Source organism: Cuculus canorus, chromosome 20, assembly GCF_017976375.1.
Source record: "Cuculus canorus isolate bCucCan1 chromosome 20, bCucCan1.pri, whole genome shotgun sequence".
NCBI classification, from domain to species: Eukaryota; Metazoa; Chordata; class Aves; order Cuculiformes; family Cuculidae; genus Cuculus; species Cuculus canorus.
In genome coordinates, this window is record NC_071420.1 from 4,529,951 (window position 1) to 4,552,649 (window position 22,699).

General features: G+C 47.8%; 1 protein-coding gene across 8 annotated transcripts in view; it reads left to right on the top strand.

The window, feature by feature from the left end:
- The window catches only part of SSH2 (slingshot protein phosphatase 2), a 95,694-nt gene that overhangs the window by 65,776 nt on the left and 7,219 nt on the right, over positions 1–22,699 (top strand). For all 8 annotated transcript variants that reach the window (XM_054085209.1, XM_054085214.1, XM_054085212.1 and 5 more), the window contains 10 exons: positions 3,049–3,113; positions 7,971–8,092; positions 10,496–10,564; positions 11,636–11,701; positions 12,850–13,044; positions 14,880–14,973; positions 15,079–15,207; positions 16,717–16,763; positions 18,211–18,357; positions 19,959–20,159. In XM_054085209.1, the coding sequence (XP_053941184.1) occupies positions 3,049–3,113; positions 7,971–8,092; positions 10,496–10,564; positions 11,636–11,701; positions 12,850–13,044; positions 14,880–14,973; positions 15,079–15,207; positions 16,717–16,763; positions 18,211–18,357; positions 19,959–20,159 (1,135 nt within the window). The remainder of the gene's footprint in view (positions 1–3,048; positions 3,114–7,970; positions 8,093–10,495; positions 10,565–11,635; positions 11,702–12,849; positions 13,045–14,879; positions 14,974–15,078; positions 15,208–16,716; positions 16,764–18,210; positions 18,358–19,958; positions 20,160–22,699) is intronic.

The following is a 22,699-nucleotide window of genomic DNA, read 5'->3' on the forward strand; positions in this document are numbered from 1 at the left end:
AGACTTTCTGTTCCTGTGAGTGAGATTTGATGAGGCATCTGTGCTTGTCCTTTCCTCAGTTTCTTTGCTCATCAAGTGGTATTAATGGTGTAGTATTTTTTAATGGCTTTGGAGATTTCACTGAGGAGTCCCTTCTGTGAGTGCGCAGCAGCTTTCTTTTCTGTGACCATTTCTAATTTATAATATACACCAGCAGACTGAGACACCAGGGGATCAACGTCAAAAGCAAAACGCCTGTGCCACCAAAATTAAACCAGTGATGCAGAGAGAGCGACTCTGCGAGGTGAACCGGCCCCTGGCAGAGAAAGCCGTCTCCTTTCTCGGACTCTGATAATCTGGGCTCAACATTCATTCCCATGTGTGTGTGGTGACTTATCTCTGGCACACAAAATTAGAAGGGGAGTGGAGAGCGGACATAACTTCCCAGTATGGAATTGCTGCCTATGGATGCCATAGGCTTTCAAGTGGCCAGGAGAGCTTTTTCTAGGAAGGCTGACCTAACCTTCCTGACCTCCCTTTCCAATTCATCAGAAGGGCCAGAATCCAGCATGAAGAGTAAATGCATAACAGGAAATAATTAATGCTCACACCCGTTTCTTTAATTATCTCATCTTCAGCAATGGCAATCGTGAGCTGGCAGATCAGCTGGATACGGTCCCAGCTGTCCACACTCCTCTTGCTGGGCGGTCCTGCACCCCATCCCGCCTGGCAGTGAGGCTCTGTTCTCTAGGCTGGTGGGCTCGCTTTTGCATTCCAGCAATGCTGGGGCTTTTTCCATCTCTGGGATACTGTAAATCATATGTAAGATCCCACCCTAGCTGATGCTTTGCACCTAGCTTGCCAGGAAACAAAAGCATCTGCTGGTTGCTGGACAATGCGATAGGAAGCAGCGGTTGTGCCATGAATGCCAGCAAAGCCGACAGCTCTTCAGAGAACAGGATGTGATATCTTTGTGCTGATTCTGGCACATTAAAACCTTCCCTTTGCTTTTTCTTAATCCAGGAAGCTGACGGAATGCCCTGTGTGTTTGAGGCTGAAAATGCTGTGAGTTGATTAAAGCTGGCCAAGGAAGCGATAACTTTACTTTTCAGCTCTGGAGCATCCAAGGCTGACAGGACAGGCTGGAAGCAGGGGACAGTGCAGTAAACTGTGAGGATGAGGGGCAGGGGAGCTCCTTGACTGAGCCTTGCAGGAAGGGTTGTCGTAAACTTCCTCTCTGTTTTAGGTATTGAGATAATCCAGTGGCCCTGGTGGTGTTTTCTAAACTGGAAAATTTGGCTCTTGAGCTGGTTCCCAATGTGGAATTCCTGGCAGCAATAGGTGGGAATTGTTGCGCTTCAGGGAGGGTTAAACTGAGGTGAAGCATCTCATTTCAGGCTGCCTGAGATGTGTGAATGCCTCATGAGTCAAATGCTTGCGGGGCTCTTCCAGGCTGCGGGCAGGAGGAGCCACCTGGAGCAGAGGGACTTTGCCTGTTAAGTCCAGTTCTCACCGATTCCCACCACGCTGAGCACCATTGCCAGCATTTTGCACTGGTGTTGGCGTGGGGAAATCCTGTCTCTCACTGCCCCCTTGGGAAGGATGAGCATCTGATGGATGAGCTGGCCTTTCCTCTGGTACCTGTCTCCCTAAGTGACTATTGTTCAGGGAGGCACGTGCCAGCCACTCCAGCAGGAAGCAGCCTCGGGTGTTTGTCACTGTTCGTCACCACTGGTGCTCTGGTGTGTGAGTTTCCCAGAACTGCAGAGTGCCTCAGTTTTTCCCACCACAGGTAAAAACACAGTCCCAGGGCGTTGACTCATTCTCCATATGCTGGAACGTGTTTCGAGGAGGAAGGCAGAGGAGAGCAGGGAATGCCGTGTCCTGCGTAGCCCGCTCCACACAAGCGTGTTTCTGTCTGATCAGGAGAGAACCTGGAGCAACTGTTCCACCAGCTAAAAAAGCCTTTGGAAATTGGGTACCATGCTCTCACTGGGTAGCGTTCCCTTTCTTCCCTTATGTGGCACTTCTGGATGCTGCTCCATGCCTGAGGTTTCCTTATTTCTGAAATAGGATGGTCTCTGACATCTCTGAATTCGAAGAGGAGGTCAGGAGTCGGCGTTCCTAGACAATCCTCTCATAGCCTCTCGAGCTGAATACTTGCTCCAGCATTCCTGCTCTTCCCGATGGTGTTGCCAGAACACCTGTGTGGGACTGGAAGAGCATGGAAGAAAGTGTAAAGGCTCCTCTTCTTGTGTAGATTGGAAAGCCAGCCCGTCGCTGGAGATGTTATTGCTCACTGACACTGAGAATGCAAAGAAGCTCTCTGCTCTCAGCAGCCGGGGAGGAGCACTGAGAAGTCAGCGCAGCAGCACCAACAGAAGACATCTCGCTTATCTTTCAAACTGTTGCTGCTTGAGGAACCTGAGGCAATCAGCTCTTCTTAAAAAGTCTTTAAAGTAACTTCATGACTGATTTATTTATTTATTTCAGTCTTCCTCAGCCTCACCAGTAAAAGCGTAGTGAGCGTTTTGTGGGCAAAATTAGGGCTGTTTGATTTTTCTGCTGGCAATTTTTAGCTGCTTTTTGTGAGGTTGCTATATAAGTGTACGTGGGCATGTGCTGCTCTCTGATGGGACTGAATCTCCTTTCAAAGCGGATATTTTGTCTGGGTAGAAGTTCTGCACTAAGCAATAAGTTAGCGTAAAAGAAATGTCAGATTCCTGATTTCAAGCTGTGGTAGAAGAGATGTTGGACCATGGGGTGGGGCCCATTGCGAGATCTCCTCGTCTTTAAAGGAACAAAGAGTACTGAAACGCTTTCTGCCTCTGCTAAAAAGATAACAGGATTTAGCAGGAGCGAGCATGGTAAGCCGGGAACAGGTGAGCACACGGAGCAAAGAGCAGCTGACTAAGAGATGGAAGTTTGTCATCTGCGAGTGGGTGGAAGTGACAATGCTCATGGTGACGTGTCAGGTTTCTCGGTGGAAGTTTGCTCTGGCCAGACACCCAGGAACTTGCATGTGATTTAAACTATTTTTATACGTTCACCTTTCTCTCTTCCCTGCAGGGGATCTCCAGCAGCACCTGCAGGCCATGTTCATACTGCTCCGCCCAGAAGACAACATCAGGCTGGTAGGCTGGCTTTTTGCTTATCTGCTGTTAATGAATATAAAGGTTAAGTTCCACTTGACAAATACACCTGTGTAACTCATGAAAGCAGTGGTGTGTGTATGTTAGAGCGGTTTCGTCAGCAGATTTGGGGAGTTGTCTTCGCAGCCACAAAGATAAAAAGCTGGCTCTGAAAGGCCTGCTTATTTGGTTGTTGCAAATTGTGTGGCTAAAAGATTGCCCTCGTCTGAACCAAGATCTGAGCACTTATGCGCCCAAAAAGTACTGTAACAATTGCCAGAGAAGCTGGGTAAATTAGCTCAGTCTTATTTAAATCAAGAGTAGGTGACGCTTTTGACCAGAGTCAACAGTGTTCTGTATTAGACCACTTGTGTTCCTCACTCTGCTCTCCTTACTCATTGCATCCCAGAAGGCCGTGTCTCATCAGGAAGGAGCTTGTGGGTTCCACATGTAGCCCTGCACCTTTATTGAACCTCATCTTTCTGCCTTTCTGAGTTATTGCCTCCTATAATGATGTAATGAAAATTAGGCATTGCTATTTATAACGTTAATGTGCTGTCCTGAAGAGCATCAGAAGCTGAAGATGAGCAGTGAGGAACTTGTCTAGGACGTGTTGAAGTGCTCTGCAAGGTCAGGCATGACTGCAGCCTATCTGCATCTCTCATCACTCAGTAGCTTGAAGTTTCTTTGTTGTCTTGATGCTTCTTAGCAACATATGCCCCAAGTAGGTCCCTGCCAGCATCAGAAATGTGGTTCTGGCACCTCTGGTTTGCTGAATCCTCTTGAGCTGTGCTGGAGCTGTACTGATGTTATGAGTATTGCTGGGAAACCGGCAAGTTTACTATGGAATGCTTTAACTTTAAAAATGACCACTAAAAATAATTTGCCATCAACAGTCTTTGTAAGCAAACAAAAGGACCTGCTCCCAAACTTTGTCAGACACACCTCGCTGTCACCAAAATCCCAGTCAGAGTGATGGGGATGAGGGTTCTCGGCACTTTTCAGAATCCGAGCCAGGGTTAGAACATTGGAAGCTGTTGAACAAGTCATTGTTCAGCAATATCACTGGCTACATTGTGTGATTTGGGACAAATTAGCCTTAACAGCTGAATAAGGACTTTGTGGGCTGAGACATAAACCCTTTTGTTTGGAGCTGCATTTGGAATGCTGAAATCTTGCGTGAGGTTAAGTTCGATGGTCTACTTGAATTTAATTGATTCTTGACGAATGAAGGGTGTGCAGAGCTGCAATAGACTCTCTCATAAAATAGTAGATGCAAATGAAATTTGAAATACAAACAGTACTGAGAGAATCGTATTCTCCTCTTGTGTTGGCTACTGTCATTCGGAGGGCAGACTTCACTGCTCTGAGGGCAGCGGAGGAATCTAAGCCTCTATAAACCTACACTTGAAATTTGGAACAACTCTTGTTTCTGTTGGAGCTGTTGGCAGAGCGATTTAGCCTTCCTTGAGAGCAAGGTTAGAGCAATGGTACCGGTACAAGATCAGTAGGAAGAAGAGGAATATGAGCTAAAAAGAATGGGGACTTGTTCACTTACGTGTGTTGAGTAATAAAAGACTTCAGAAGCTTGGACGCTTGTTTTGTCTTCAAATCAAATAGCCCAGTGAGAAATGTATTCTTGTATGGAACACCTACTATAGCGAGCATGAAAAAGATGAAAGGTCAGCGTGAACTTACCTCCTGGAATGCATTATAAAATACCTCATCACAGTTTGGACAAAACAAGGTTGCAGCAGGAGACAAAAGTTGGCTCATGTTTAGGTGAGTAAAACTAAGAAGTGTTGCTGGCCCTGAAAGGACTACAGAGGACTACAGACTGTAAATAACCTCCCCAAGCTGAGGAGAAAGCTAGCACTGTGTAGATGAGCTGCTGAGAAAGAACCTCTCATCCTATCACAGTCCCTGAAGCCAAGCCATCCTCCCTGGAGAGAGTGGGATTTAAATATCTTCATTTAAAAGGTGTTGAACCCCCCACTCTTTGTTCCCTTTCTGTTGGGTGACTGCAAGAACTAGTGCATAATGGAAAGGTTAGAGGCCAATTTGTGATTTGATAGGCTAGCAGTAATTTTTGGACCACTAAGTAAATTTGGGGATTGGCTGATGTAGAACATCAACTTTGCTATTTCATTATTCTGTAAAATTAGCAAAACTCATTACCTGCTCCAGTCATGGTTCTGTGCCCTGTGGTAAGGGTGAAAGTGTTGGATCTAGAGAGCCACAATAACCTGTGCCCTGTTTCTCTTAACTGGTCCTCCAAAAATCCACCCCAGTGACTGGAAAGTCTGTGACCTTTGGCCGTTGTTTGTCTAGCTGTGTTCTAAAGGGTTTGCATTAAGACCACACTCCCCATTACTGCTAGCCAAATTGCTTTGGCAAAGTAAAGTAGATTATGTTAATCCTCTTGCTGCTGGACTGTCCTCAAGAGAAGCACAACAGAGCTCGTTTGCACATGCCCTGGACAGGGCAGCTGTTGTCTGCCTGCTCCCGTTTTAGACAAGTCATCACAGAATAGTTTGGGTTGGAAGGGACCTTAAAGATCATCCAGTTCCAACCCCCCTGCCTTGGGCAGGGACACCTCCCACTGGATCAGGAGGCTCAAAGTTTCATCCAACCTGGCCTTGAACACCTCCAGGGATGGGGCAGCCACCACTCCACTGGGCAACCTGGGCCAGGGCCTCCCCACCCTCAGAAGTCTTTGTTTCTATTTGAAATTTGGTTCTTAATGTAGATGATGACTTTGACCCCCAAGACTTTGGTGATTGCTTGCTCTTCTAGGTTGAAGAGCACCCTTTCTGTTTTGCCTCAAGCGGTTAGTGGTAGAAACAGCCATCTTTGGCAGAATTCACACCTTGAAGGACTGACCACTTTGATCCTCCGTGTTTCCAAAGGAATCGCAGTGACTCGAGGAACAAGAAAGAAAATAAGGCTGGTTCTAGCATGACTTTATCCTAAAGAGATGGGGTGGGGCACAGTCTCTCACTGTACAGAGCACGTCTGTCTGCTGGCATCGGCATTCGGGTAGTTTCTCTCAGTCTTCGGTCCTATTGGACAAGTCCAGAAGACGTGGTCAACACCGTCTCCTGCCTGCACTTGCTGTTCCGCCCCCGTCACTAGAGCTGCTGCTCCCTGCAACGTCACTGGGAAGCGTTCCCTGCCGCGCTCAGCTTGGTCTCCTGCGATAGAGCGCTCCTGTCAAACAGTGAGCTCTCTTGTAGCTGTTGTGTGCTGTTTGAACCTTTGGTATAGACTCTTTGTGGTCAAGACTTACTGGCTAGTGGACAAGGGAGGTGGAGAAGGTCAGAGGAGGCTTCCTCTAAGCTTGGAGATGCCAAGACCAAGTTAGAAAGAACCAATGCAGCGTGTTGGGAAAATCAGAATCAGCCTGTTCCTGAGAGATCCCTCACCATAGTTATTCTGTGATGTATTTTAAGGCTAAAATAACTGTTCAAACTGGGCTCTCTGAGCCACAAACTCCCGTGGGCCACCAAGAAGTGTCTACACAAGCAGTGGCTCGGGAGGGTTGCTGGTGTTTGAGGAATTTGGGTTCAGTTTGCAAAGGTTGTCAAGCACCGCTTTGAGCTTCAACCTCTGGGTCACAAGGAATTGGGTAACTGGGTCCCGTTGCATCAGGCAGGTGTCCGCAGCGTGGACTGGGCTGGGCTGTGACATCTCTTTGTCGCCCGTGTTTGCTTCCTCCAGGCCCTGCTCAAAGTTCAAGCAGCAGTTTAACAACAAGGTAAACACTGGAACCAGACAGTGTCTTGGGGCTGGATTTGGGCTGTCCAAAGTTGAGATTCAGCGTACGTAATTCAGACATTTCCTTTCTAGGGATGTCCTAGTTTCTCTAGTTGGGATCCTATGACAAAAATAGCTCCAAATGACTTGGAACAGAGTCCAAAAAGCTTTACTTCTAGGCAAAACCTGTGATGCTGGGCTCCTCGCTATAACCAGCGGTCTGTCTGTAAGAAGACTTGCTGGAGTCACTGCCCCATCTCTTCTGGAGGAGCGTTAGCCTTTGGTGTAGCCCTTTAGGAGCTTCAGTGATGGTCTGACGTTCACCACTTAGCTGCATGGCTGTTTTCTGAATGCTATCAACAGTATTTGATTTGGAAGAGTTTGGCCTGAAATTCAGGCATCCTCCTGTCCTGCTAGATCTCTTTTTTTGGCACTTGGGTGGTTGTGATAGAAGCAATGAGGCACAAAGACTCTCACCTTTTCTGAGTAATCTGAATCCAGCCATGAGTACAGCTTGGTAGGAGGGTGATAGCTTCGTAATCTTCCTGCCAGCTGGGGAAGTTGATAGAAAAATTCAAAGGACTGGCAGGAAACCACCTTATCAGTTAGATCGTAGTTGACCAGCTGTCCAGGAAGTTGGTGGAAAGTCTTGGTGGAACTGTTGTAGCACATAGTAGTTTAAAAGAAAGCCCTAGCTCTTTGGACAAAGCCCTTGGTGAAGTGAAGAGCAGATTCAACACCCGTCTGTCTCACTGAACATGAAATGCTTTGTGATGCTCGCTAGGCTGGGACCTGTCTGAGAGCCATAAGATCCAGCCTTGAAGGCTGTTGTTTAAATGCAGCCCTGGTGGGACAGAACAAGGTGTGCAGAAGGCACCAGGAACGCCCCAGCTGTTGAGTAAAGTATTGTGTGAGAGAATGAGTCGCTTCTCCCTCTTTTGCTGGTTACCCAGCTGAGAAGTACGGGCCATCCGTACTAGTGCAAACTGCGTCACTGCTTCTGCAGCTGCTGCTCGGCATGGAAAGGTGGCTTGGAAAAGCAATGATGTGTGTTTTGCTGGCTGAAGCGCTGATCTCTCTGATGTCTCCCTTTCCTTTCCTTAGGCTGTAAGACTGGAAAGTACCTACCAGAACCGCACCAGATACATGGTGGTAGTGTCCACCAATGGCAGACAAGACACCGAAGAGAGCATTGTCCTAGGGATGGATTTCTCTTCCAATGACAGGTACTCTCAGTGTCCAGGTTGGGAAGTGCTTGTGTTCCACCCACGTGTCAAGTCTAGAAACCACTGTTTGTTGTCCATCCTTTCTGGGGATAGACTGCTTCAAGTTTTCCAGCCCAGCACCTTGCTTGAGATCCAGAATTGCCCTTTTAATTTTTGAAGGGAGGTGGCAGTGGGAAGGCAGCAGCTCAGGTCAGAGTTACATCCATTTCTCTGAGCCTCAGCCTTCTGTGAAGTTGTTCACTGCCCTTAAGTGCCTGAACCGTGAGGTCCCTAAGCCCTGCATCTATGCACCAGAGACAGGGGCGGTTTGCATGCGAAGGAGGAAGAGCCTGCAATTAAGAGAAGCCAGACATCAGGGTTCAGGAGAGCAGCTAAAAAGAAAGTGACAGTCAGCCCCTTGCCCAGGTCGTGGCACAAAGGGCCTGATGGGAATGTCAGGGTTGCTGACAGCAGCTCCTGCATGTGTTCTCTCACCAGACATCAGAATGTCATCAGGATTTAGTGATTTTGCTTCATTTGTTCAAATCGCTGCTGACCTCTCCGAAAAGCCGCAGCGTGTGGCTAGGAAGCAGGTTTTGCTGCTGGAGTGACAGTAAGCCATGAGGGAGCAGCCCCAGCAACTTCACAGGCAGAAGCTTCAAGTTTAGAAGGAAACACTGGGCACTTGAGGGAGGGTATGGAGTCCCATGGCTCTTCTAAGGAGTTGTAGGTAAATCTTGGCCTTCGCAGGGAAAGAACAACCTGGATATTCAAACTGTTTTGGAAGGTTGCATACACATGCTTGCTTCCAGCAGAGCCGCTACACGAATGAGCTTTGTTTCTGACCCTAGTTGGTCAAAATTACTTTCAAATAGTCAGCAGGTTCACTAGAAAATCTTTTTGAGCTGTTTGGCTAAGAAATGGCCTTCCAAGCAGCCTGCGGATCACAACAGCTACCAGGCTTTAGTTCAAGTGGCTTGATTTGGATGCTTGGCTCAAATGATGCCTGCTAAAAAGGGGGACCAGCCTGATGCTGCCTCTGGCACCCTTCCTGTGCCTGCGTGCACAGCTGTAGCGCAGAGATGCTCTTGTGGTAGTGTCAGAATAACTTGTCCTTGCACAGGTTGCTGTGAGCTTGGAGCTTGCTATTGGCTGTGATAAACCAGCACGGCCACCTTTGATAGCTGAGAGCTTGTTGGTATTTGGTCTCTAATAACATAGCAGGATCATTTTAGCTTTCTGCTAGAATTACTCAGGTTCTGGATGGTCAGTCTGATGTGCCCTCCCCTAGCCCACTCGGTATTTATAACTCAATGTAGACTTGTTGCTATGGTCTCTGATAAGCGCTTGCTTGCTGAACCATATCACTAAAAATACCCTGGCCACCTTGGGAAGCCTTTTGAACATGCATCTTTCCATGAGCTCATCTCATGTTGTCAACAGAAATAGCTGCGTGCCACAGTGTCTCCTTGTGCTGGGCACCGGTTGCTCCGAGCCATGTGTGTTTACAGGGCTTCGTGTCTGCTGACCCTCCGAAGCCTCGAGTCTTGCCCTCTTCCCCCACTTCTTGTGAACCGTAGAGGCTGACAGGGGTGTTAGGGCTTGTGGAAATTTGAGAGCAGTTAGTGCAAAGCATAAGAGCAGGAGGCGGTTGAACCCGATTCATCTTGAAGTGCTGTTTTGATTATGAACCGATTTTACAGCTTTGTGAGATTCAACTTTTTCTTTTGACAGCCACGTTTTGTTGGGGTTCCCTGCCTGTTTTCCATTGCTTGACTTCTCCTTTTCACTTGGCTTTTCACTCAGCCTTACACAAAGGAGATGACTGAGGGCAAAGAGAGTAAAATGGCTGAGAGGAGTGGGATTGCCAGGAGGAATCTTGGCTGGCCGTTTTGCTCATCCTTGAGGAGTGGGAGGGCGAAGAAAGGACAGGAGTACACAACAAGCAATAGGCTATGATTGCTAACCTTCCGTGCTGCCCGTCGCCCTGCTATTGCACTGTGTTGATCCCCGTTCCCAGCAGCTGTGGCTGAGGAGAAAACAAAGCTGTGGATTGCAAAATCAGAGCTAGAACCAAACCTCTTGAGAGCGACTAATCTGAAAAGAAAGCCTTGAGCTGACTGAAGACTGTGAGCCCCCTCTGACCTTGCTCACAAAGCTCGCTGCTTATGAATCCTGTTTGCTCTTCTCCTGGGCGTATGTTAACCCTTTAAGCTCTCTCGAAAGACAACTGCTGTACCCTCTGTCTGGTTAATGAACCTTGCCAGACACCTGTAGAACAGCACTGGCTCTCTTTGTCCCTAACAACAATGGGATCTTTCATTTTTTTTTCTAATGAGTACAAAATACTCAATGACTGCTGTGAAATTTGAATAATGGCATGGTGCTGGAGTTGACGGGCTGACCTTTTCTTTCTTACTGCAGTAGCACCTGTACCATGGGCTTGGTGCTGCCGCTGTGGAGCGACACCTTGATCCACCTGGATGGGGATGGGTGAGTGTCTTTCGTATATTGTAGAGGGCTTCCATATGGCAGCTTACAGCACAGCGTGTGGAGAAGGATTCAAATGATCACTGTCTACAGCTGCCTGAAAGGAGGTTGTAGAGAGGTGGGTGCTGGTCCCTTCACCCAAGTGATAGGACGAGAGGGAATGGCCTCGAGCTGTGCAAGGGCAGGTTCAGATTGGACATTAGGAAAAACTTCTTCCTGGGAAGGGTTCTCAGGCACTGGAATGGCTGTCAAGGCAGGTGCTTGAGTCCCCTTCCCTGGAGGTGTTTAAAAGATGGGTAGATGAAGTGCTTAGTGATATGATTTAGCAGTGGACAGGTACGGTTGGACTTGATGATCTCAACGGTCTCTTCCAGCCTAGAGATTCTATGATTGCAGAGCTGTAACAGCCCTACTGCTGTTGCCCTGTAGCGCACTAGTAGGCTCAAAGACCTGAAATCACGGTGGTTGTGGCAGTGAACACCAATAATTGACTTATCTGTGAATAAACACGCACTGAGACAGTGACTCATGTGTGTCTTTAAGCTGGAGTAAAGGAGCTTTTACTGGTGAGTGAGTGTGTAGTGAAAGCTCCTTAAAGGGATCCTATTATGTGTTCCTCCATCGCGCTTGCAGCAGGCAGCGTTCCGCTGAACATAAAAGAAGGATGATGTTTCTCTGCCAAATAGACACCCGACTTGCAGATTCCTGTTTGTGCCAGTTCCAAAGGCAGTCCAGTGCAGTGCGTGGAATGACTTTTCTTTCCTTGGTAGCTGCCCCAGGATCTCTTTAGCTGCACTCTGTTGCTCCCAGCTGTGGCACTGAATTTGTGTTGCCAAGGTAAACAGCACAGCCCAGCACTGTCCCACTGTCTTAGTTTCATTCCCCAACAGCAGCTGCTTAAGAGTTATCTTAGAGCTTTTAGTGCGCTATTTTGATCTGTTCGCTAGCTGAACTCAGCAGTGTTTGCTTAGGGCTTAGTCCTTCGCTGTTCTAACGTGTTACAAACTATCAGTTATTAACTGAAAAGTGGCTTTTGGGACATGGTTTTTACAGTGCCTTTCTTCCTCTCTCCAGAGGGTTCAGCGTCTCAACAGATAACAGGGTTCATATATTCAAGCCGGTGTCTGTGCAGGCAATGTGGTGAGTACTATAATCTGTCCCAGCGATGCTTTTTCCAAGGTGTTTTGGCTGCTTGAGCTTTTAAAAAGCAGGTGCTGCTTTGCATTATTGGTGTCTTGAGGCCTCCTTGAGCCGCCAGAAGTCTCCTTCAGAGACGGAGAAGGAAGTTTGATACCAAAAAAGAAAACCATGCAAGCGCTGATGAGTTTCTAACACTGCAGCCGCACCTTCGTCTCAGCTGGTGCAGAAAGGAATAGGATCATTCTCCTTGCAAAGGGCTCTGGTTTGAACCTCTCCAAAGCAAAATTGCTTTGAGCATTTGTTTGAAATAGATTTTTGTCATTATTTTATTATTATTTATCATAAGTAAGGAAATAAAGACTGCACATGTTTTAGGAGTCTCCAGTGAGACATGTTCGTTGTGATGGCGAGAAGGAAAGAGAAGCTGCCTGCATTTTTCTTTCCTTTTAGGGTGGCTCATGTAAGAATGCAGTGACCATGAAAGTATTTCTGGCTGAAGCTTCTTTGCATTGCAGGAATGCATTGCCTGTCGGGGTGTCATGCCACTGTGTCACCCCAGTGATTTTGACCTGGATCTTTCTTATCTCAATCAAAGATTTAAAACAAGCTAAAAATAGGAGAGGAGGGATTTATTTCCCAGCAGCAGCTGAAGAAACTTGTGACGTCCCTCACGTAGTGAGAGAGGGCAGACACCTAAACACCTCAGTAAAGTCAAGTCCTGAGCCTTTGGCTGTGCAGTTCTCTGTGTCTGGTGGTTCCTGGGTGTCCCTGCCGTGTTGATGGTGCAGTAGGAGCTGTCAGAGCACCCTGTCTTGGACACAAACTCTGTGAATCTTATTTATGGCTTAGGTATCTGTAGCAGATTTTGGAGCCAAAGGCACAGTTGTCACTGCCCTCTGCTTTATGGGCACCTTCACTGTTATCCAGGCTTGTCTTACCATACTTCCCTTAAGACATGTGAATTCCTGCAGCGTGTGGTTATCCACACCCTCCCAGGACTGCTCAGCCCTGGGGGCTGTTGAATGGAGCACTGGAGTTTGTCCCAGCTGGTGGGATGGGAGCAGCATCCTGGGTTTTGCTGCTGGTTTGTGCTCCGTATCAGCCTGAGGAAGAAATTATAACCCTGCAAGTGTTTTTTCCCTTCCTAGGTCTGCTCTGCAGAGTTTACATAAGGCTTGTGAAGTGGCACGGTGCAACAATTACTACCCAGGGAGCCTCTTCCTCACGTGGGTCAGTTACTATGAAAGCCATATCAACTCCGACCAGTCCTCAGTCAACGAATGGAATGCCATGCAAGATGTCCAGTCCCACCGGCCCGACTCGCCTGCCCTCTTCACCGATGTGTAAGTTGGTCTGGCTCTGCTGAGCCAAAGTGTTTGACTGTCAAGCACCACAGTCTCCAAACAAGGAGACAGCTTCCACAAGAGATTACACTTCATTAGATATTAATGAGGAAAGGTTTCCTGTTCCAGGTAACAAGCAGAGCCCTGGTTAGGTAAACACCATCACTGGAAGTTTGGCCCTCCTGGGGCACCCTTGCGTCTCCTCTAGCCTCTGTTTTCAGTCTGGTTGTTTACCTTGGGCTTTAGGCTTGCAGACCTTTGCTTCCACAGCGCAAGTCCCATGTTAGTAGTGAATGAGAGCTGTGGTATTCTAGTACCGAGGCATTCCTCTTAGCTGTTCTGTCCTCTGGTTTCCAGGCCTGGTGTCTCCTAGAAGGAACAAGTGTCTCTGGACTTTGCTTCTACACTGGCACGTGTCTGAGCACGGGATTAGAGTAACGTGGTCTGGTTTTCCTTACTCAATTCATTTTGCTGTAAAGCAAAGTGTTTGTGTATGGACTCCTGAGCCTGTGAGCTCAGAAGCGTCCTCATAGGCATCCACCTCACACACCTAAGAATTGGCACAAAGTGCAATGTGGTTTTTCGTCGTTCTGAGGAGCTTTGTGAATGTGGGACAGGGCAGTGTGCGGGTCCCAGGCCATCTCCAGCTAAACGCTTGGCTCTCTGATATATGGCCCAAAACATGGGCTGAGGTACATAGGTAGAGAGTTGGAAAAGGCAAAATTTATAGGCTCTATCGATATTCAAGGTTTACAACCCCTTTAATTAGTAATTGCTGATGGTACTGTTACCATATAACCTCAAAGGTAGTCTGTGTCCAGATGTGATGCCAAGCATGAGAGCTTCGTTGCACGGTTGAGGTAGAAGAGATGACTTCACTAACCCAGCTGCTTTCCCAGGGTAGCAGTGCCATTGGTTGATTTATGCCCTCGGATATTTCCTGTTGTTAGAGTTCAGCGAGTGTATAATAACGCTAAGCAGTTGTTCGGCTGTGAACAAGTCTTCACACTTGATTGTTTTTTAATGTACGAGTAGGGCGGCTGGAAAGTTTTTGCAAGCTGTCAGATTAATATTCTCTAAAACTTTTCGTATATAAATTTGATGTAACCCACCCTTTCCCTTGTGGCAGCCATTGAATGGTTTCCTTGGGACACCTCAGCAGGGTTCTCTTATTCGAGTCCTGAAACAATGCGGGAAATTAAAAGGATCAGGAATGATTGTTGTTTGTGAACCACAGGTTGGGCACTTGGAGAGCAGAAAGGTGTCTGCGGTCGCCATCCTGGCAGCCTTCTAGGGAAACGGGAAGGTGGTGTGAGATGTTGCTGCCGGGTCCTTTCTAGAGACGATGGGCGAGACAGCTCAGTGCTGCTGCGCTGTTGCAGCTTCCCATGGTGTTAGTTAGGCTATTTTTGCAGCTGGTGATAAGGCCCCTGGCAGCAGAGGCTGGAGGAATGCACAGAGGCTTAGCTGCCGTGGTCTCTCCATGTAAGGAGTTTTGGAGCTGTTACCTTTCCAAGAAAGGTAGGGGGAGGCTTGGCTATTGCTCCGGAGGGTATAATGCAGCCTTCCCAATTTAAATTTTACCAAATACCAGAGGTTCTCTGGATGACTGCAGTGGATTAGGAGCATTCAGTTGGTGACTTTCATATACAACTGGGAATCTAAACTGGGCTTTACAGTCACCTGAATTCCCTCTAGCTGAGGATGTGCTTGGGGAAAGTAGTGGGTATGTTAGAGACTCCATGGAGTATCCAGTCTATACCATACCTGTTTAAAAAGTGCCATGATTCCAGTTTATTTCCCCTCCCAGTGACTCTGTTGCTTTCTTCTGATAGCCCAACTGAGCGGGAACGCACGGAACGACTAATTAAGACCAAGTTAAGGGAGATCATGATGCAGAAAGATTTGGAGAATATCACATCAAAAGAGGTGAGCAGTGAGGGATCAAACTAGAGAGCTCTATACTTTGTGTTGTGAAGAAAGGCCAGAACAAAAGCTTCACGTGACTTCCTTGTGTTCCTCCTCTCTACCCAGATACGCACCGAGCTGGAGATGCAGATGGTGTGCAACCTGCGGGAGTTCAAAGAGTTCATTGACAATGAAATGATAGTGATCCTTGGACAGATGGACAGCCCCACGCAGATATTTGATCATGTCTTTTTGGTAAGTCTAACAGTGAATTCAAGAGTAAACACTCCTGACGCTTCTCACTGTGTGTTGGATGACACAGGGGCCTCTGGAGGAACTTAAAGGAACTCTGAAGGAGAGCTTGGCTGATCCTGGAGCCACGTACTCTTAGGCAAGACACGAGTGCTATTGATCAAGAGCACCCCAGCTTCTGTACTAATCTGTACTAACATTGCCTTACAACACCAGCCAAGCTGTAGACCCTTCACTAGAGCATGGAAGAGAAAAGTCTTAATTCTGTCTACTTTTCAGGGCTCTTTCCATTGATGTAAGATGAGTTTCGTAGCTTTAACTGTGCACGGTGCCCACATGCCAAGTTCTTGGACTATACATGCCTTTGGGAAGTTCATAACCATAGCGAATAGGGAGGCGACAGCTGCGTAACATTCAGGTTGAATGATACTCTTGTGGGAAGCTTGGAGTTTGTGTGATCCAGGAGGAGCAGAGGAGCTTAACAAAGAATCCTGGAGATAAGTCACTTAAGGAAACGTAAACATTTCACCTTTTAATGTGTTGCTTGCGTAGTTGCCTTTCATTGCTGCTGGGGCCTGTCTAATTACTGCACCTCCTCCTGGTGAGTCAGCGCTCCGCTGGATTTCCCAGCCCTGGAGCAATGGACACAGGTTTGGTTGGGCTGTCTAGCCTATGAGGTTGGCTCAACTTTAAACAAAGCCATTCCTCTTGGACCAGCTGGTCTTTGCAAATGGAAAGGGCCTCTCCCAGTCTCCTGCAGATTAGTGCCATGGTTTGGAAGAGATGATGAATGTTAATGTGAGCGTTCCCAAGAAACTGTGGTGGGATGGAGCCAGGAAACTTAAAGTATCTGCCATGTAATGGATTCATTTTTGCAAACTGTGTTCTCCAGAGCGAGAGACCTATTACAGGCCTGCAGTGCTGGTCGAAGGCAGAGTCGATGTGTTTGAGCAGGAAGCGAGCAGCTCGGAGGCCCCATGTGTGCTGCAGAGAAGAGAGTTAGCTGGCCAGGGTTAGATGTGTTTATTTCGCTGTTCACACAGGCTTTGAACGTGGGGAAAAGAGATGTAACCCAAGTGAGCTTATGGTGTTGCTGCCTTTGATGTGTGAGATGGTTGTTTCATGTATAAAGAGCACCTGGATGGTTTTTAAATGCAGGCAGTCTCTTGTGTGGGGTAGAGCTGGCAGCAGCCTCCAGGGGAAGGGTGGAGTGGTCTCATCTTTGCTGAGGTGGTTTTGTCAGCGGTTGGAGGAAGTGCCAGCATATGGTGCTGGGTTCCTCCTTTGCAGAGCTGCTTCAGAATCGATCTGGTTCATGGAGCGAGATAAGGTGCTGAACATCAGCTTTGTTACCACTCTCTGTGCACCCCTTTCCTCAAAAGAGCTCCTGCTCTCCAACACTTGGCTGGCCAGCTTCCTGCTCCGTTCAGTGGTGATAATCCCTCTCTCCATCAGTTGTCTGGCCATGCCTTCCTTCTGGCTGATGTGTCCCTTTGCATGTTTTCCCTGCAGGGCTCGGAATGGAACGCCTCCAATTTGGAAGACTTGCAGAACAGAGGGTAAGTAGCTTCGGGCCATCAGCTTACAAGCAAGAGCCTGGCCTCAACGCTTGTCTGTGCAACAAACTCTATTCCATACCTGCTGCATAACTCGAGTCTTACTCAAGGGTTTGCAGATCTCGACAAGCTCTCGCTTCCTCCAAACTCCGCGTCCCACAAACAGGCACCCTTAAGTAAAAGAAGCTGGTTCCCTGACCTTGCCTGACATCTCTTTGGTGAACAAAGGCACCCAGCAATCTCATCGCTATAAGTAGCAAAAAGCTGCAATTACTTAGCTGGATGCTGCACAGTTGGCTCTGCGCCCTCTGCTCCAGCCTGGTGTTCTGGACTGAGGTCTCTAGATTACAGAGGCACTTTGGAGTCTGGACCTCTGGGCTGCGGTAGGAAGAAAGAGAGCGTTTGTTTCTTTGAGTGGAACCCAGTAGGAAGTGAAGTCCTGTAGCTCTCGGGTGTAGCACTGGTGGGTTTCTCTGTCTCCAATCCCTTCTACCTTTCAGGCTTAAGCTTCAAGTGTCCTTTCTCTAGGCCGGGTGGATCTAAGCACCAAGGTTTTGCAGTTATATCTTCATTTTGGCTTATTTGTACCAGTACAGTGGAAAAAAACTAATCGCTCTGCTGAATTGAATTGATAGTAAACCTTTGTGCCTCAAAGAAGCAACCTGGCAAAATTCACTCTCCTCGTTCAGCTCAGGTTCTGCTGCAGTTTCCCTGTCTCGAGCGGGTCCTACCTGACTGCCAGCGATCTCCTACCTGCGAGGGAAAAGGGATGTCAGTGCCTGGCAGTGCCTGGCAGTGCTCTTGTTCTGTCTGATATCTCAGCATGAGCGCGGTTTGTAAGCATCTTAGGAGTAACCCTCAAGGCTAAAAATAGTGAATGTAGTGTCCATAAATACCATATGCTTTCTCTAGCAGTTTCCTCTCCAGAAAATTTAAGGATAAGGAATAAATCCGCCCTAGTGGCTTGTTGTCTCTTACATCTCCCTGTAGTTATTTTATGTGTTTAATTGTGATGTTGCTCATGCCTCTGACCTTGCTGGTGGTGGTGGTGCAGCAGGAGGAGAGATTTCCAGAGGGGCTTTGAGGTGTCCAAGCACTAACTGGACAGTCTGTGATGGAGCTCCTGTGACACAGGGGTTGCTGGCGCTTAGAGAGACATTGGGCAAGCAGGGTAACCTGACCTCCTGTAGAGGAACTTTCTCTCCAGTATGGAAGGAAGACCTTTTATCAGAGGCTCTAAATTGCTCAGCAAAACGTTTAGTCTGTGTTAGCGGCTGCTTCCTTGCATTAAATCCTGGTTTCCAGGGAGGTTGAGTTCAAGACTGCAACTTCGAATGCTTTGAGTTTTGCCACTTGCAAAGCAAGGCTGTTGTGTAGCAGCTGTGCTATCTCTCTGAACTGGCTGTGTTCTGCACACTCACATTTTTATCTGCTCTCCGTTTCCTTGCAGGGTGCGATATATTTTGAACGTGACTCGAGAAATAGATAACTTCTTCCCTGGGCTCTTCGAATACCATAATATTCGGGTCTATGATGAAGAAGCAACAGATCTTCTGGCTTATTGGAACGATACCTACAAATTCATCTCCAAGGCAAAGTGAGTCAAACATATTTAGAAGATATGTAGTAGGTGGTGTATGTTTTCCTATTGATTTTTATAGCTGCTTTTCCTCTTGGCTTAAGTAGGATGAAAGCATTTTCATTTTGTAGTTTGAGTGTTAGGAGTTGCTTTCTGCAGATTGTCCTTTTTCTGGATGCTTGTTCAATGAGTAGGGAGGACTAGGGAGGGGCTTCTGCCTGGTTGCAGTCCAGGCAAACAGTGGAAGAGAGCATTCCTGTGCTGGAGAGCTGATGTCTCACCTGCTGCTTAAGGAATTGCAAAGGATTTTCAGAGCTGCTAGTGGGAAGAAAGAGGAGTTTTCTTTCAGAAAGGTTTGAGAGCAGTCTGAAGGCTGCTGGAGCCCAGGGCACCCTGAGCAGTGCAGACGTCTCTCGGTGGGTGTCCTGGGAGCCTGGGTGCAGGTACAGGCGCAGGCAGCTGAGGTCTGAGCTTGCCAAAGCGCATGACCGTGTGCTCTGTGGCCTCCAGTTCGTCCTGTGGGCACCTCACGTGGCTTTCAACCCAGAACACCTAGCACTGAAAATTAAAGGTGCCAAACTGAAGTTCTCTCAGCTTGTTCCCTGCCAAAGCTGCCCAGCGCACGGAGCTCACGGAGAAAGGCGAGAGTCTTCCTCCTCGTATTTCACAGCAGACAATATTTCCTAATTCCTTGGAGCAGTGCACTGGCTGCCCTTAAAGGCTCTGTACCAGCCTCACCAAGCAGGGGAGATGCGAATGGCACTCAAAGGCACTGTTTGCTTTACCTTCTATATGAAAATATAGATTGAAGCAAAAGGATCTTTCTTCCATTGGAAGGTGAGGCACTGGAACCATCGTTTGAGGTCTCTGCCTCCAGCCACGAGGTCCTCTTTTCCACTCACTTGCATTTGGACAGACGCTGAGGTGAAGGATGGTTATAAACAGAGCAGGGGGTGTGAGCTATCGACAGTCCTAAGGAACAGTGGTATCAATAAAAATTTCCAGGTTGGTCCTTGAGGCTTTTGGCTGGGTTTGCACCTCCCGGTGTCTGGAGGGATGTGGCTGGAAGCTCGGTAGAGTTTCAACCATCTGACTTAACACAGTGTTGGTCTTGTTCAGCCAATTGCCAAATTCCATAATATGCCATCAAAGGTTTGCAGTAGAAGAACGTTTCTGTGCTCGGGGCTGCCCTGAGCTGCTCAGGGCCTTCCAGGGGTGTGTTTCTAAACTGTGACACTACCTTTGTGTGATAGATGCCCTTTGGATTTGTGATATTGCTTGATACCAGTGGGCCACTTGGGCTCACTTCATGATGCCATGTTAGCCTTTATCAATCAAACATCGGACAACTGATGTTTGTCCACTTTGTGATAAAAACTTCAGAAGAGCGGTTATAACAAAATCTGTTAAGAATATTAAGATCTTTCTCTTCATTTTCATCGTGCGTCATGCTCCAATTTGTAAATTGGATTATCTGATCACATCCCAGAGACTTAACTGAGGCCACAGCGTTGAAATTGTGTTTGATAACTCTCTGGTAGAAAATTTGCTGTTTTCTTAAGCTTCTCAGAGGCTGCGTTTTCTATTTATTGATCCTCTTTGTCTTTCTCCCGCTTCAGGAAAAATGGTTCTAAGTGCCTAGTGCACTGCAAGATGGGAGTGAGCCGCTCGGCATCCACGGTGATCGCCTATGCCATGAAGGAGTATGGCTGGAACCTGGACAGGGCTTACGACTACGTCAAGGAACGACGCACCGTCACCAAGCCCAACCCCAGCTTTATGCGGCAGCTGGAGGAATACCAAGGGATCCTGCTGGCCAGGTGAGGGGAAGGAATGACCCACATTACCCTTGTTTAAGGCATAACATTCCACAAATGGAATCAAATGAATGATTCCATTATTTGAATTAGAACTTTTATCACTGTATCAGGTAAGCCCGTGATTGTCTTGTGAAAGATAGCACTGCTTTCCTGGATTATCTCAGCCGAGATAATGGGAAAATGAATGTAATAAAGAGCTTTGAGGAGGCTGTTTGTCTTCTAGGATGGCTCTTTGTTGGAGAGTAGCATCCCGTGAACTGCCATCCGAACACAGCATTCGGAGTTGTGCAGACTCCAGCAGGGATAAACGGTGTCGCTATTGCTTGTAACATCACTTGGCAGGGAACTCGCTTTGTCTCCGTCTCAGCGGTACAGCTCGCTGTAGAACACCCCCCACCCCTCAGCAGCTGGTCTGGTTTTATTTAGATCCCATCGGTAAGTGCTGATGTTAGGGGAGGGGACAGGATGTTCTGTGCATTGCAACAGTGGTGTTTATTCCTGTATGCCGGCCTGAGGCTTGTCTGGAGCTGGGCCTGACTTTGGTGAGTGTGTTGTAATCCCAAGCCTATCACCTGGTGAGCAAAAAGACATAAATATTGTGTGTTTCTGAGAAATCCACTTTTAAGCTGTGTTAAGCAATGTTTTCACGTGATCAGCTGGAAGGAGGTAGTGATACTCTGTCTTCTGCCAGATTACTATATTTTGTTTAGGATCTTCGTGTGCTTCACGAGGGAGCAGATCTGAGGCAAGCAGAGTTACCCAAGCTGAGCCTCCTGCTGCAGGAGGTGGCTCTTAGCATGTTTTGACCAAAGTCAGTAGGATCTTGCTGCTGTTGAAAGCAGCTTTCTATAGGACACACTTCTCACCTCTGTCCTCTGCTTGATTTTCATCCCTTTGGGTGTGTCCTACCCACCAGTGAAGACCTCCCTTCCCTTTTTCTGTTCTAATGACTGATTGTTCTTTGTTCCCACTGCGTCCCAGCGCTTATCTCTGCTTATGGGTCGAGTCTGCATTCCCAGCTTTCACCCCAAATGCCTGCTGTAAACTCCTCTTGGCACTGAAGTGTGCATCCTCTTTCCCTCTCTGTGCAGATTAGCAACCTGTGGGCTCCTCCCGGTTTATTCTGTGATCAGGATCTTTCTCCTCCACTTCTTCCCACATCTGCCCTCCTCTTCCCCTGCTCCTCAGACACCGAGTGTCATAGCGTCCCTCTTTCTCTCTGAAAAAGCAGCCAAGTAGTTTTGGGTCTCAGGATAGATCACAGTGGAACAGGTATTTTAAGAAATAATGCTCTTCTGGACTCAAACCCTTTGAGATAAACGTCACCCCTGCCTTTGGTGCCTTGTGTGACACCAAACATGCTGCTGGCACCGGTTGATAAAGGTCAGTGCTTCGCTCTGAGCTAGAGGTGACCTGACCAGTAGAGTGGTGTGATAGGTAGCTTTGAGCGGAGTGGGAAATTAGATCTCGCCTGGGGGTAGACTGACTGGAGGAAAAGCAGATTTCAATGGGAAAAGCAGGCCAATGTCCTGTGTGACAGGGTGGTGAGCACCTGTGAGGAGCCCTGGGCTTAGAAGCAGCTGGTGTATCGCATCCCCAAGCCCTCAGCCCTGCTGTCGCTTTAGGTAATCCATCAGCCTGGTAGTTGGTGGCACACCTGCACAGCCGTACTGTTACAAACACTTGGTTAAGGATATCTTTTTCTGTCTCTTTTGGTATTTTCTCGGGGAAGGTTAAGGGTTTTTTTTGCTGCCGTGGTGTGTGGCTCCTCTTCCGCCTAAGCGTGCCGCTGCTCTGACCTCCTCTGCCAGTCCCCGTGTAATGGCACCAACAGGATTACTCGTGAGGCTTTAAAAAATGCAAGAGCAGTGCATTACAGCTGCGTGCGTAGGGCTAAAAAGCCTGCGGTAAATGAAGCTTCACTGAAGCAAGGAATGGCCTCTCTGTGCTGCCAAAATGATCCCTCTTTATGCGGTTCCTTTCTCAGCTCCAAACTGCTTTTTCTCCTCTTTCTCTCCTGTGTTATGTAGTTTTCCCCTCTGCCCTCCGGCTGCCTTGTTTATTGCTGCGGTATTCCAGGACAGGTAAAAAAACAAAACCCAACAGATTCACTCTCATGTGACTGCTCCGATTTCAGAGGGGAGGTATGTGCGGACAGCCATGTGCTCGCACTATCTAGTTACGGTTTTGTGTAGGGGTTATAGCAACTGGGATATGTTTTCCAGCTGTAAAATGAAAATCCCTTGTGTTAGTCACAACAACAAGTGTGTTTTGCTCTTTGGGATTGTCATACTTCCTGGGGTTAGTTCAACTGTCCCCTCCTTCTGCTGATAGACACAGAAAAGCTAAGCAAGCCCTGTTGCTTTTATTAGTTATGGATAAGTTATGGGAAAACAGTGGTTAGGATCCCTTATCCTTTGTGCAGTTTTGAGCTGGCGATGTGCGCTTGCAGCCCAGAAAGCCAACCTGCATCCAAAGCAATGGGACCAGCAGGGTGAGGGAGGGTATTCTCGTCCTCTGCTCCGCTCTTGTGAGACCCC